Source organism: Podarcis cretensis (genome assembly GCF_951804945.1).
Source record: "Podarcis cretensis genome assembly, chromosome: 1".
NCBI classification, from domain to species: domain Eukaryota; kingdom Metazoa; phylum Chordata; class Lepidosauria; order Squamata; family Lacertidae; genus Podarcis; species Podarcis cretensis.
The window spans coordinates 58527810-58540944 of record NC_137170.1 but is presented as its reverse complement, the minus strand read 5'-3'; the positions used below and the strand labels follow the sequence as shown (position 1 = coordinate 58540944).

Below are 13135 nucleotides of genomic sequence, written 5' to 3'. Positions count from 1 at the left end.
ACTGGGCCTGCCTGCCCTCCAAGTACACCAGACCTGTGAAGTTATTTAGCTACCTAAGGCAGAAAAAAACCCTCACAAACACTTCACCTCCAGTCTGGCAATACAAACACAATAATAACAAATTAGATCATTAGCAATATGCTGCCCTTCCACGATGCTCAGAATTGGCTGCCTCACTCTGCCTAGTGATAGGGCAGGTCTGGATCCAATCAAAGCTAATCATATTAAGCTTAACTGACTTTAATTAAAACCAGGCAAATTAGTTCAGAGCGCATGTTCATTGAGGGAAAATCTTTAATTGAAAAGCTCGGCAAATGGCATGGAAATCAAAAGTATTTCTGTGCTTCTCCTCTCCTTCCACACAAAAGACAGACTTTTAAAGCTGCAGGGAAACAAAAATAAATTCTGAAGCTATATGGAGTAGTAAAGAAAAAACTGAAGAATGTTTTTATCAAGAATGAAGCACTAAAATAAACTACAATGCAAACTGAACAGTGCAAAGAATGAGGAACTCAGTAGAAGCACTGATATTTGTTATTTTGTACTGATAAGTATAAAACAAGCTAAATTTACAGCTGCAAATCTAGTTTTAGTTTCTTCAGTTCTTTTTTTAGTGTCATGGTTTTCACACACAGGATATTAGTGGGAGGCAAAGGTTTGACATTCACCTGCTGAAAGCATGCTTGTACGAGGTTTTCTGGGAACAAATTTCGGATAAGATCCAAGAAAGCATCAAGGCTGGACACTTCGTCATTCTTCTTTCCTTCTCCCAGCTGTTTCTTGAGCTTTGGATTGCCTGGGTGAATGGCTAAGACCAGAATAACTCCCAATATAGCAGCAATGATCGTCGTGGACATATAGTAAACCATAGCTCTTGTACCTAACCGACCGCTAGCCTTGGCATCCAAGCCAGACAGACCTGTATAAAAATGCATTGTGGTGAGTTAAAGATGTTGTTCTGCAGTTTGGACGCATATGAAAACATCAGGCAGGGAGCGATGGGAAGAGGAAAACAACAACAAAGTAGAACAATTACTCTGGCTATTAAAACCATGAGGTCAGCTTGCACACAGTTCTAAGATGGAGATCACAAGCTGAGTAAGTCCCGCACAGGTACTATATCCATAAGGTTACACACTGAAGATTCTGGGATAAAGAATCAATGGCTGCTTTCACTCTTCTTGAGAAAATAAATCCCGACTTATAACCCTGATGTCTAGATGTAACATATTTGTGTAACATCTTGCCTGATGAAGTGTTCCGGCAAACTCAAAAGCTTGCCAAAATTTTGCAATCCTTTCAATTGATCTTAATAAAGGTAGTACACAACTGCGGACTTTGGAGTTTTTTCCAACTCTGGAGATCAGAAAAGATTTAGCAAGTGCACAGAGTGAGGGGAAGGAGAAAGTCCAGTTGCACAAGCAGAAGTTGTTCCTCTTGCACAAGGAGTTACTTAGTGGTGCTTTGGAGACAATTTTCAAGGCTAATGCCGGTACATTAATATGAAGAACACACACACTGTTATGAGAGTGTATAAAGCTGTGAACATGACTCTATAGGTCTTAATCTCTCACAAAAGATTAACCTTCTAATTGTTTAGAACAGATCTTACCTGTGATTAAGCTTGAGATAATTAAAGGAAGAATCAACATTTTTAGCATCCGCATCAGGATATCTCCTGGGAAGGCTATCAACATGATGACATCAGGATTAATAGGTGCTGCCATGCGAAGAAGTGCCCCACACAATGCGCCCATGATGACACCTGGATAAGAAAGGGAGGGCACAGAAGAAAGGATTTGAGTAATTGAGTTTCAATTCACCACATAATAGAATAATCCTGTCAAAACACAGTTTTGGACCAGAGCTAGCTATGCCAATAATGGCCGCTTACCGATCCTCCTTGGTGAGCGGTGGTTGCAGCCTTCCCTCCCTTGCTGCCCGGATGCAACGGTCCATTTTGTGTGCAGCACGTCCCCCTCGGCCTCTGCAGAGGCTCACGGGTCCCCGTCAAGCCCACTGATTCAAATGAGCTAATCCGCAGTGGCCTCAAGGGGGCATGGCTTGGCGGGCGGACCTGAGGGAGGCAGGCTTCACTCACCAACAATAAATCCTGGCTAACCCTGAATGTTGTGGACTCTCACTATCCCTCTCCAATGGCCATTTTGGTTGAGGCTGATGTTTTGTAGTCCAACTTTGGCTAACCCTGCTTTCTCCTCCAGAAATTCGCAGTGAGGAGTATAGGGATAAAATTACAATCAGTTGACTGTCTTTTATTGGTTCTGGCTCCACCTACTATTGGTCTCCCTGCCTTCCATCCTAACAGTCCCAAGGACTGACACCAGTCACTTCTGACCACCTCAGAGAAATCACCTCCAGATACTTGAGGATAAAGCAATCCTATATACAGCTGGAAAACTGAACACAGTGGAGCTTATTTCTGGGTGGACATATAGGATTGCACTGCGTGACTGGGTAGGTGTTCAGCCTTCAGTGTCCTCCTAAAATTACCAATTCCATCTTCCTCCTAATAGCTATTTATATTATTCTGTCCAACCATAATGGCAAGCATTCCAATGTGGCTAAACCAGAAGGTTGTATAGCAACCAGCAGTGTCTATTTATATGAGCTGAGGAAAAAGGGAGCTATCTGAGATGAAAGGTCACATGAACAGCTTTTTCTTTTCCAGCCAGGGAGACCCTGGCTTCCTGCTTTCACTTACCTCTACAGGAAGCTCCCTCTTCAATTACTTCCCCTTGACCCAGGAACTAACTATATACACAGAGGACTTCCAGAAAATGTATATTTTCTAGGGATTTTACACAGCAGTAGGGAAAATGACGGTCATAAATAAAAGCAATACCCATTCCTAGGCCATGGTTCCAATAGGGGTGAATGAGAAAATACCAGATGGGAAGAGCCTTAGCTCAGTGGCAGGGTATCTTTGCATTCAAAAGGTCTCAGTTTAAGTCCCTGCTGTCTCCAGATAGGAACTGGGAGAGACTCCACCTGACATCTTGAAGAGCTGCTGCCTGTTAGTATAAACAATATTGAGCTAGATGGACCAATGGCCCGGCTCATTCCCAGCCTCCTGTGTTATTGCTCAGAGGACATTGAAATGAAGAGGAGATGAGTGGGGGTGCCATGGCCCCAGAGTCTAGCAGTGACCAGAACATTGAGTTGGAGAAAGAATTGTAGCTCAGTGGAAGATCATTGTCCCAAGTTCAATCCCTAACATTTCCAGGTAGGGCTGGGAATGGTGGAGAGCCACTGTCAGCCAGAGTAGTTGGTAAAGGGACCCCTGACCATTAGGTCCAGTCATGGCAGACTCTGGGGTTGTGGCGCTCATCTTGCTTTAATGGCCGAGGGAGCCGGTGTACAGCTTCCGGGTCATGTGGCCAGCATGACTAAGCCGCTTCTGGTGAACCAGAGCAGCGCACGGAAACGCCGTTTACCTTCCCACCGGAGTGGTACCTATTTATCTACTTGCACTTTGACGTGCTTTCAAACTGCTAGGTTGGCAGGAGCAGGGACCGAGCAACAGGAGCTCACCCCGTCGTGGGGATTCGAACCACTGACCTTCTGATTGGCAAGTCCTAGGCTCTGTGGTTTAACCCACAGTGCCACCCGCATCCCCAAGTTGACAGTACTGAGTTATATAGATCAATTGTCAGACTTGGTATGAGGCAAGCTCCCTCGAATATTATTGGATTTTGTATAGAGAAGATGGTTAAATCTGAATGAAATGAGGAAAAACATGGGCTGTCATTGTGATATCAGATTCAGGTAGGTAGCCATTTGGTCTGATGCAGTCAGAATTTTTTTTTGTCCAGTAGCACCTTAGAGACCAACTAAGTTTGTTCTGGGTATGGAGCTTTCATGTGTATGCACCCACACAAAAGCTTATACCCAGAACAAACTTACTTGGTCTCTAAGGTGCTATTGGACAATTTTTAAATTTTTTATTGTGATATCAGTAACTCATGCATGCATGAGGAGCACTGATCTCACATATACAGTCACAACTCCACCTGGCAGCACCCTTAGCTTCAATAAGGTAGCAAACTCATGCACCCTCAGTCAATTTCTGAAAAACTGAATTTTGTGCCTGTTATTTCTATACCCCTCCTTCACAGGCTCAAAATGTAGCAGCCTCCACAACAGGGCTATCCATCATTAGAGTGGTGTGTAGATTTCCCAGGGTGCAGCTTTAATCTAACCAAAAATAATTGTTGTGGGATCCTGCTGGGAAAGGCTCACAGATATCTCACAACTATCAATCTGAGCCAAGAGCTGATGTCAAAATAAATACACCATTTCAAAATCTTTCAGGACAGGAATATATTTAGTTCAGGCTATCTACATAGCCTTCTCTTCTAACAGCACAGCTGTCCATTCAAGCTGAAGTGAATAAAGGCAGGCTCTGTGAAGGCCATGCATTTGGCTGTTAGACTCACTGTACTGTAACATTAAAAGAAAAAAGAAAAAACAATCTAGTAAGCCTGGGCATGAAGCCAGTGAACCACACTAAAATGTCAAACTGCTCCATATTTGGAAGCTGCGATACCCAGAAGGCAATTGAGAAAACTAGATCACTGTATCACTGGCCTAGTCCCTAGTGCACAGCAAAAGAGTGAGCTAAAAAGTATCAGAGGCTTGTAAGGGGAGGAAAGACCAGGGATAAATTTCTTTTCTTCCTCCTTTCTCCTGACAGGAGAGAGATCTCTCCCTTGCCTCCATATTCAGCCCTGGTGAAACGAACTAAATTGAATTTCCTAGAGAACAGTAAAATTATTTGAATTTTGATGCCCAGCATGGCCTGTTCCACTATAGGATTCCTCTGAAACAAGGACAGGGATTTACATTTCTATCAATGGGCCAAATTCAACTAAGTTGTTGGGCTAGCAAAAGCCAGCACCATGAGTTCCCCTGTACCCACCCCAAATCTGCTTAGGAGGGTTAGAAGAATGCTTTGATCAACATGCAGAGGGAGGAGAGGGCAGATAACTCCATTGGGCAAGTAAAAATGTTTGTGTTGATCTCCTTAGCACAATGCTGAATTCCACCCTGTATTTCCAGGGCTGCTCATCTAGGCTGTGATGTTAAGCTGGTGGCCTATGAGAGTGAGAAGGCAGCCAATCTCCAATCCTGTCTTGGCCCTGGGACACTTAATCATCACCATCACTGGTCTTACTGTATGCCACTTTCCTACAAAATTGTTCCCAATGTGGCTCACAAGATATCAGATGAACAAATGTAACAATTTTTTTAAACAGAAATAATTAGAAAACAATGATTCAGGAACTAATAATAAGTAACAGTAATAAATAAATCAGTCTTTGCATAAACAATACAAATAAACTACCCTAATTTAACAGCTTAAAACTGAACAGCAGGGAGAATAATACCTAACACAGTGATAAAATGGGGTGTAGGGGAGATTGCCATTAAAAAAAAAAGCATTCCACAGAGGTCCACCATAATTAACTTGAATGCATTGGATGGTAACCAAATCTCTTGCTTGTGGCAGGCTACCCTCCCAGCAATCATCTGCATCTCCTCTCCATCTCTTACTAACGGAGGTAAAGATTGACATCCTTCTTTCATACCCCATATACACTCAGTTTCGATAGTATTCATTCTCTCTCCACCAAACATCCCTTCCAGCCATGTCCATGAGGCACTTAGAAACCATGGTATGGATTCAACTAAATTGTTGAGCTAGCAACTCAACAGCTCCTGCTACCATAACAGGTGGGGATTCTTTTTCAGAGTCTGGCCTTCTGGGCAAAAGCCTTCTAATGCCATCCTAGTCTGCTGCAGCAGGTAGCGTTGTAACCTCTGAATTTGTGTTTTTATATGTATATATATTAAGGAAATCTACCAAACTATGGTAGCAGTGCAAACATTCCCCTAGCCATCTCACCCAGAATGCCTCAGTTCTGAAGAAGGACCTATTCTCTGTCCTTTCGCAAAGTGATGTGAGGCAGGAAGGAGAATATGGAATTGACAGTGTTGGAGGAGAGCCTTGTCTTGTGTTGCGGGTAATAATATGGGAAGCAAGCATCCCAGAGAAACCCACCACTGGAGAAAATTGTCTTATTCTGCCTTATGACTGGAATAGTCCTGATTTTCTACCACAAAATGATGTTTATTCCCAAATAAATGCATCAGAAGTACAGTAAATCTCATTTTATTTCATTAGTCACAATGGTGCTAAGATTTATGTGAATTAAAAAACTGAAACTGCACACACTCAGAATATTTCTTTCTTTCTTTCTTTTTACCAGGCTTGCCAACTTTTTCTTTTTTCTTTCTTTTTCTTTTTTTTGCTCCCTCCCCCCAATTATTTTTGGCTCTAATGTAACTGCTTCTACATCTGTTACAAGCATGGACCAGAGGTGTGGGAGTAGAGAGGAAAAGAGAAATGCTAATGGTGTGCTTCACAACTGAAGTAATACACATAGCCATCTAAAGCTCCCACCCTGAAAGACCATAACATCCAGGGTCCAAAATTAACTAGCTGCGCCCAGGGGCAGAGGAAGGGGGTGCGGTGGAGGTGGTCTGCCCCAAGTGTCACCACTAAGGGCGGTGACAAAATGCCGGGTGGCACTCACCGTGGGGCCTGCAGCGTGCCCGAGCCACGCATCTCCCCTGGGAGAGACATGGTGGCTTGGGCATGCGCAGGCTCCAACGCTGCTCAAACGGTCCACCCACTGCCTCCCCCTCAGCTATAGGGCGGCTGAGTGGGAGGAGGCAGGCAGACTCCAGAGGCCCCGCAGAGCGTCCTGCCCCGGCTTGCCCTGCCCCACAGGCAGCTGGCCATGCCCCTGGGTGCAGGATACATGTGCAGCCCCAGACACTCAATCGCCTTGCTCCGCTGCTGGCTGCACCACTGTAACGATAACAGAAAGGGAGGTACAGTGGTACCTCTAGTTACGAACTTAATTCATTCCACAGGTCCGTTCTTAACCTGAGGTACCACTTTAGCTAATGGGGCCTCCTGCTGCCGCCACACGATTTCTGTTCTCATCCTGGGGCAAAGTTCTTAATCTGAGATACTACTTCTGGGTAAGCGGAGTCTGTAACCTGAACTGTTTGTAACCTGAAGCATCTGTAACCCGAGGTACCACTGTATAGGATTATAAGAGGAAACAATCCAGCTGCAAAAAAGAATTACCTTCATGAACCAGAGAATTTTACTTACCAAATACAGTAAGTGAAAGGAGCAGATTTTTTCTGAGCGAAAGGCAGAGCCGCACACATATGTTCTTCTTCCGAGCCTCCACTGGACTCAGGTGGCTTTCATGCATTCGCACTTCTACCTGCTTTGGCATGTTGTTGGCACTAAATAAAAGAAGCAGGGGAAATTAAGACACTGTAAGGTTGGAGTATGCAAGACTTTATGTTGTCACAAAGGAGAAATCAACCAGTTTACTATCATGTTGTTCACCATGACTTCTTAGTGTTACAAAATTATTTGTAGGTTTCCTTCCTTGGAAGCTAAAATAGTAAATACAGGAGCTAAAATATTCTTACTTATTATATGCCTAACACAACTATATTCTGCACAGAAACTGAAAACTAAGGTCTTCTCCATGTGTTTAAAATCTAAATAGGAGTGTTGAACCTCTGGCCCAGAAGATGTTCTTAGATTACAACTCTCATCATTGGCCATTCTGGCTGGAGGGACTTAGAGGACACTGATATCTGAGGACAGTGGCAGACACCACTTGCCACTGATCTAAAAAAATCAAATACAAGAAATCGGGGGAAATTTCTTAAAATGAGAAAAATTGGAGGGGGGAAATGAACATGCCTATATAAACACTGACAGAAATCAGTTTGGAAAAGCAAATGGAAACATTGGAGGGACTGAACAAATCGGATCTCCACAGCAAACAACCAGAGATAATGTTCACTGAAGAAAAGAAAAAGGAACTACTGTTCAGAAAGCCAGAAAGAATCAGAAGAATGTATAGAGTTGGGCGAGAGCAGTGCTTCTCTTCCGGAGTTCTCCCAATTCCTAAGTCTTTCAATTCAGCTACTGCATTGAAGCTAAAGACTTCCTGCTTGAGTGATGTGGAGCCAGCTTGGCATGATTCAAAGTAGCTCTTTAACCACGTTCTTCAGAATCTGAGGTATAGCCTTCTCTTCTCTTTTTTCTTTTTATGGTGCCATCTGCCTCATCACAGCTGCCAGCCCCAAACGTTAACTTTTTAATGAGATTGAAATATGTACTTTAATGAGACCAAAAACTTTTAATGAGCCTCAAAATCAAGCATAAGGCTTGCGCTCCCAACAATTCTACTTTATGTGATAACTGAAGTATTTCACGAGTTGTTTACAGCTCAGGCTTAACTTATTATAGATTGCATCTCTGTGTCTCTGTCGGCCAACACATCTGAACATTGCTGCGTCAGAGCTGCTTCACATTAACTGAGGTTCAACAGAAAACGTGTTGCCTAAATACCAATTCCCAAGGATGAACATGGATGGGAAAGAGACTGCTTCATACTACCCACAAAGACAAGGATTGTGGTTCCTGACTTTTCCAGCATTCAGCTTCCAGATCTAGAACTATGAAAGAAAGAGAACAACTTTTCTCTAGCCACCTTCTCCACACCATACATAAGAAAACAAAACACCTTGAATACAAGAAATGTCTGCATAAAAGGAAGGAGATGAAGCATAAGTCGACATCAAAGACAAATCAGTTTTTGTTTGTATATTCATGTCAAGGTTGTTATTTTCCATTGTGCAACTCATGAGATAAGAATCACCAGGATTTGAGCAGGATAATGATGACTGTCTGCCCTCCACGAAACAGCTTGGACGTGAAGAAAAACATGCTTTCACACAAAAGAAGTTTGCATTTGGAAAATGTGAAGACTATCTTGTGACTTTATTTCTATGATGTTCAACTCCCTAAAGCCTAGCAACTTGACCCTTTCTGCAGAAGTTTATTGAGAATCAGAAAATCCATATTCAGATCTCTGTTCTAATTCAAGGGGCACTGAATCACTTCTCCATGAGTGTCCAGCAACATGGCTTGGTGGGAAGTTTATCATCATGGAAATAAAGTCACACAGTACACTCTTCACAATTTCCAAATGCATATGTGACAACATTTAGCCTAAGCAAGCTGCCCCCCCCCATATGCTTTGTAAAATGTGGATTCATTTCTGTCAGCGCCATCTTCATTTTGTATGTACTGTTGCACAATTAACACATCATTGTTTTCCTGGACATCTGTCTTGTTTTAATCAGCCTGCATTTTGAAAGAGGATTCTTTGATTTTAGAACCATTGTATCAAAATTCTTTCGTTCAGAATCTTGTATTAGTTGCAACTGCACTGTGACCTTTTATTATTATTAGGGGTTCAATGTCCAATTCTCCAAAGAAACTGTATTAAGTCCATGAATTGCAGAAAAGATACAGAAACACTGTGGCTGCTTTTCTGGGCATTTCAGCTGGACTAATGTGCCCCACGGGGCTAAAAAAACCCAAAACTTCTTTCAAGTAAGTATGCACAATATACGTGGGGGGGGGACCCAGGGTAGAATAGCAACCCTGAAGTGTTCATAATTAAAACAATATTTGGTTTAATAAATTTGTCAGGGGCAATAAATAATGGCATCTTTTTCTTTCAAAGAAGACTTTTTCTTAATAACCTTTCTAGATGGTTGCTTCTCAGGAACACCAATCGGTTGCTAAATGGTTGTCTATATTTACCCAGAATCTGATGAAGCATTGAGCTCTAGTTCAGCTGCAACAGGCATGTTTATGAACATTTTGGACATTTTGTTACATGTGGTGGATTGTAGGTCAATGGCTGGTTGCTATAAGGCAATTCTAGCCACTGAGGCTACCTGGGCCTCCAGTGACAGAGAAGAATCCAAAACCACTACCAAACTGCATATCTGCTCCTTCAGGGCAATTGCAACCGTGTTCAGGGCACACAACTGATCAATTTCTTGAACATGGGACCCCTCACCCACCCATCTCACCAGGATTCAAGCCCTGCCAATTTCCCCTCATCCATCCCAACATTGCACCCTGTCTCTCCTGATCCAGAAGTTGTGATGAAATAGAGTGGAGTGTCATCACCATACTGATGGCACCTTGCTCCAAACTCCTGATGACAATTCTCAGCACCTTCATGCAGATACTAAACAGAATTGGGGGTAGTAACTGCCTGGGGCCCAAAAAGCACTCCCCTAGTGCTACTCTCTGGACTTGGTCCCTTAGATAGGAACAGAACTACTGTAACACAAGGGCCACAATTTCCATTCCATGGGGTCAGGAGGATAACATAGTCAATGGTAACAGAAGCCACAGAGATCAAGAAACAAAAGCAAGGTTGTGCTCCACTATGTTGATTTTAATATAAATCAACATGGAAGGAAATAAAGATAAAAAGCGTAACTTCTATGAGTGCACTCATTGCTATTGCCAACAAAAAAGAAGAAATGGCCATTATCCCATCTTAATACTGATGGGGAAAACATACATTGGAGACGAGGGTTGCAATCTGCAAAGCAAATGAACTCTAAGCCTGTTCCTTCTTCATTTCACCACATCTCCTATGCCAGATATGTTTATATCATAGTTAGAAGAAACTTGTCTGCTGTAAATTGTCTCCAGTTAAATGGTAAGGTTTCACAAGGAAACTGATACACTTTGGGTAAAATAGTGGACTTTGAGCATATGCCTTGGAGAAGATGAATAAACTAATGAGAAAAGGTTTTTCATCCCTAAGACTGACCATCATGGACAGATGAGTTAAAACTATTTGTGCAACATGAAAAACACAATTGTTTATCTATCCTTTTATCATCAGTATCAAAAACAATGCAGCTATTTTATACAATTTTGGAACGAGAATGTGCTCCAATGTGGAATATGTGATGCGATGTGAAAGTTGAAAATGCTGATCAAGTTCAAGTCTTGATTAGGAACTTGGTGAGGTCCACTGCATTGAGTATGTGAGCTGTAGCACCAGATGGCTCAAGTATTGAAGTTCTGCCTTGGCCTACCAAGAAAAAGACAAATACAGTACTGTATTTGCCCAAATGACCTTGACTTCTAGCACTCCAGCATTCTGGTGAATCTTAGATCCATGTGTGAACAGTTCAGATCCATTAATAAGGACAGCAAAACATAAGAGGAAGGCCTCATTTCCAGGGGTAGCCATTCCTTGCAGTGACTTGGAATAAATATGAACTATGAAGTAACGACTGCTCAAGATTCTTCTCATACATCTGCATTTTATTACATGGGATTTAAGCATGTTTCCACTGTTCTTTCCTTGGCTGCTGTTGTCTGTGCTTCTCATAGATGCTGCCAGGAGATTCTTAGCTGCAGAATAGAAACTTATCCAAATGCTCCCCCCTCTGCTAGCTCAACTAAAGCCAAGATAAATACTGAGATTACTTGTTTAGCCCATTCACTTACTCCACGAGAGCTTCTGTGTTTCAAATGACATATATGTCTAGTGAAACATGCATAGGTTAAACTACTGGACTTTAGAGGGATCTGCACACAAGGTATATATTATTGACTTTCTATCTAATGATCGATCGATTGATTGGATAGAGATCTTATAATACATAGATATATAGCAAGTGGGGAGTGAGCCAGGACCTATGAATTCAGGGTGGGTATCTATACTTGCTGGGTACCCAGCACTGGGAAACTGCTAAGACCCCAGTGCTCCAGCAGGGCCTACTGCTGCCACTTGCCCTGAGCCCCACATATATATATATATATTTTTTTAAAAAAAATAGCTTGACGCTCTTTGCATCATGGATGGTTGTATTTCACTGACATATTAATTTCCTACAATGGCACTTGACCCTGCTTCCAGTACTGACCAGAGTGCTGCAGCCACCAAGCAGGCCTGATAGGGCTGACCGACTGAGGAGAATCTAGATGCCACTTTGCGTACAGCCTTCTCATCCCCGGAGCTATCCCTGTATGAAATGCTAGGCTGTGTGGTCCAGACATGGCGGAGAAGATACAATGATGGCCAGCCTACCAGCACGGTTGTTGTGGTGCTGAATTGCTAGTCAGCTTATCAGAGCTTGCAGGGGATCAGAACTTTCAGGGCAGCAGCTGAAGAAGGAGCAAAAAGGGTTTTCTTGTGTGTGTGTTTCTTTGTGGCTGATTAGCTACTCTCCCTGTGCAAAGGTCAGAGGGGGCAGGGTTTCGGTTGAGGCAGGTGATTAGCTGTGGGAGGAGCTTATCAGAGCTTGCAGGGCAGTGGCGCGTGCCTAGTGGCGCGTACAGTTTGATCCATCTTTTAGATTTAGGGGAGCTAGTCTCAAACATTTGTTGGGGAGACCTAGGTTTTTTGGGGGGGGAGTTATTTGTCCTGTCTTCACGCTTTTTATGATGGAGGACTGCCGTAGCCATCCCCAACGACACGTTCTCAAGATGGAGGGTGAGGGAACAGCTGCAGTCGCCTGTGGTTCCTGCGCAATGTTTGCCATCTTGCCTAAGGTTGCAGGCAGCTTTACCTGCAGCAATTGCATGTTGATTGCCCTCTTAGAAGACAAGTCCAGCAACTGGAGGAACATGTAGCTACGCTCCAAAGAATTAGAGAGCTGGAGCTCTTCTTGGAAGCAACAGAGCACACCGTCTCCACCAAGGAGGAGACAGGGACTCCCCTGAGAAGGAGGCTAGTTCACCAACACAGGAGCCAGATATATGGAGAAACGTGACTCAAAGAAGTAGGAGGCTCAGGGTTCGCTCTGATTGTTTAGAAATACACAATCGCTTTGAGGTCCTCTCCCCTAGCATGGAAGATGAAGAACAGACTCCATTTGAGGATCTCTCCCTCATTACAGTCGATCAGGTATATGAAGACGAGCAGCAAAGTCAATCCTCAGGAAATGTGCAGGTGACCTTGGAACGGACAGCTCACGGAAGAACCCCGACCAGACCTAAGAGGAGGCGTGTAGTGGTGATAGGGGATTCCCTACTGAGGGGAACAGAAGCAGTGATCTGTGAGCCTGACAAGATGTCTCGGGAAGTGTGCTGTCTCCCCGGGGCTAAGATCCAAGATGTAACTGAACGACTGCAAGGAATCATAAAACCCACTGACAAATACCCCTTCCTCTTGGTTCATGT

The 13135-nt window shown here is 43.3% G+C and overlaps 1 protein-coding gene across 3 annotated transcripts in view; it reads right to left on the bottom strand.

Moving 5' to 3' along the window:
- The window catches only part of SLC1A2 (solute carrier family 1 member 2), a 92300-nt gene that overhangs the window by 23030 nt on the left and 56135 nt on the right, over window positions 1-13135 (bottom strand). For all 3 annotated transcript variants that reach the window (XM_079951664.1, XM_079951663.1, XM_079951665.1), the window contains 3 exons: window positions 7208-7347; window positions 1613-1765; window positions 669-919 (listed from right to left, as the gene is read on the bottom strand). In XM_079951664.1, coding sequence (XP_079807790.1) covers window positions 669-919; window positions 1613-1765; window positions 7208-7347 — 544 coding nt within the window. The remainder of the gene's footprint in view (window positions 1-668; window positions 920-1612; window positions 1766-7207; window positions 7348-13135) is intronic.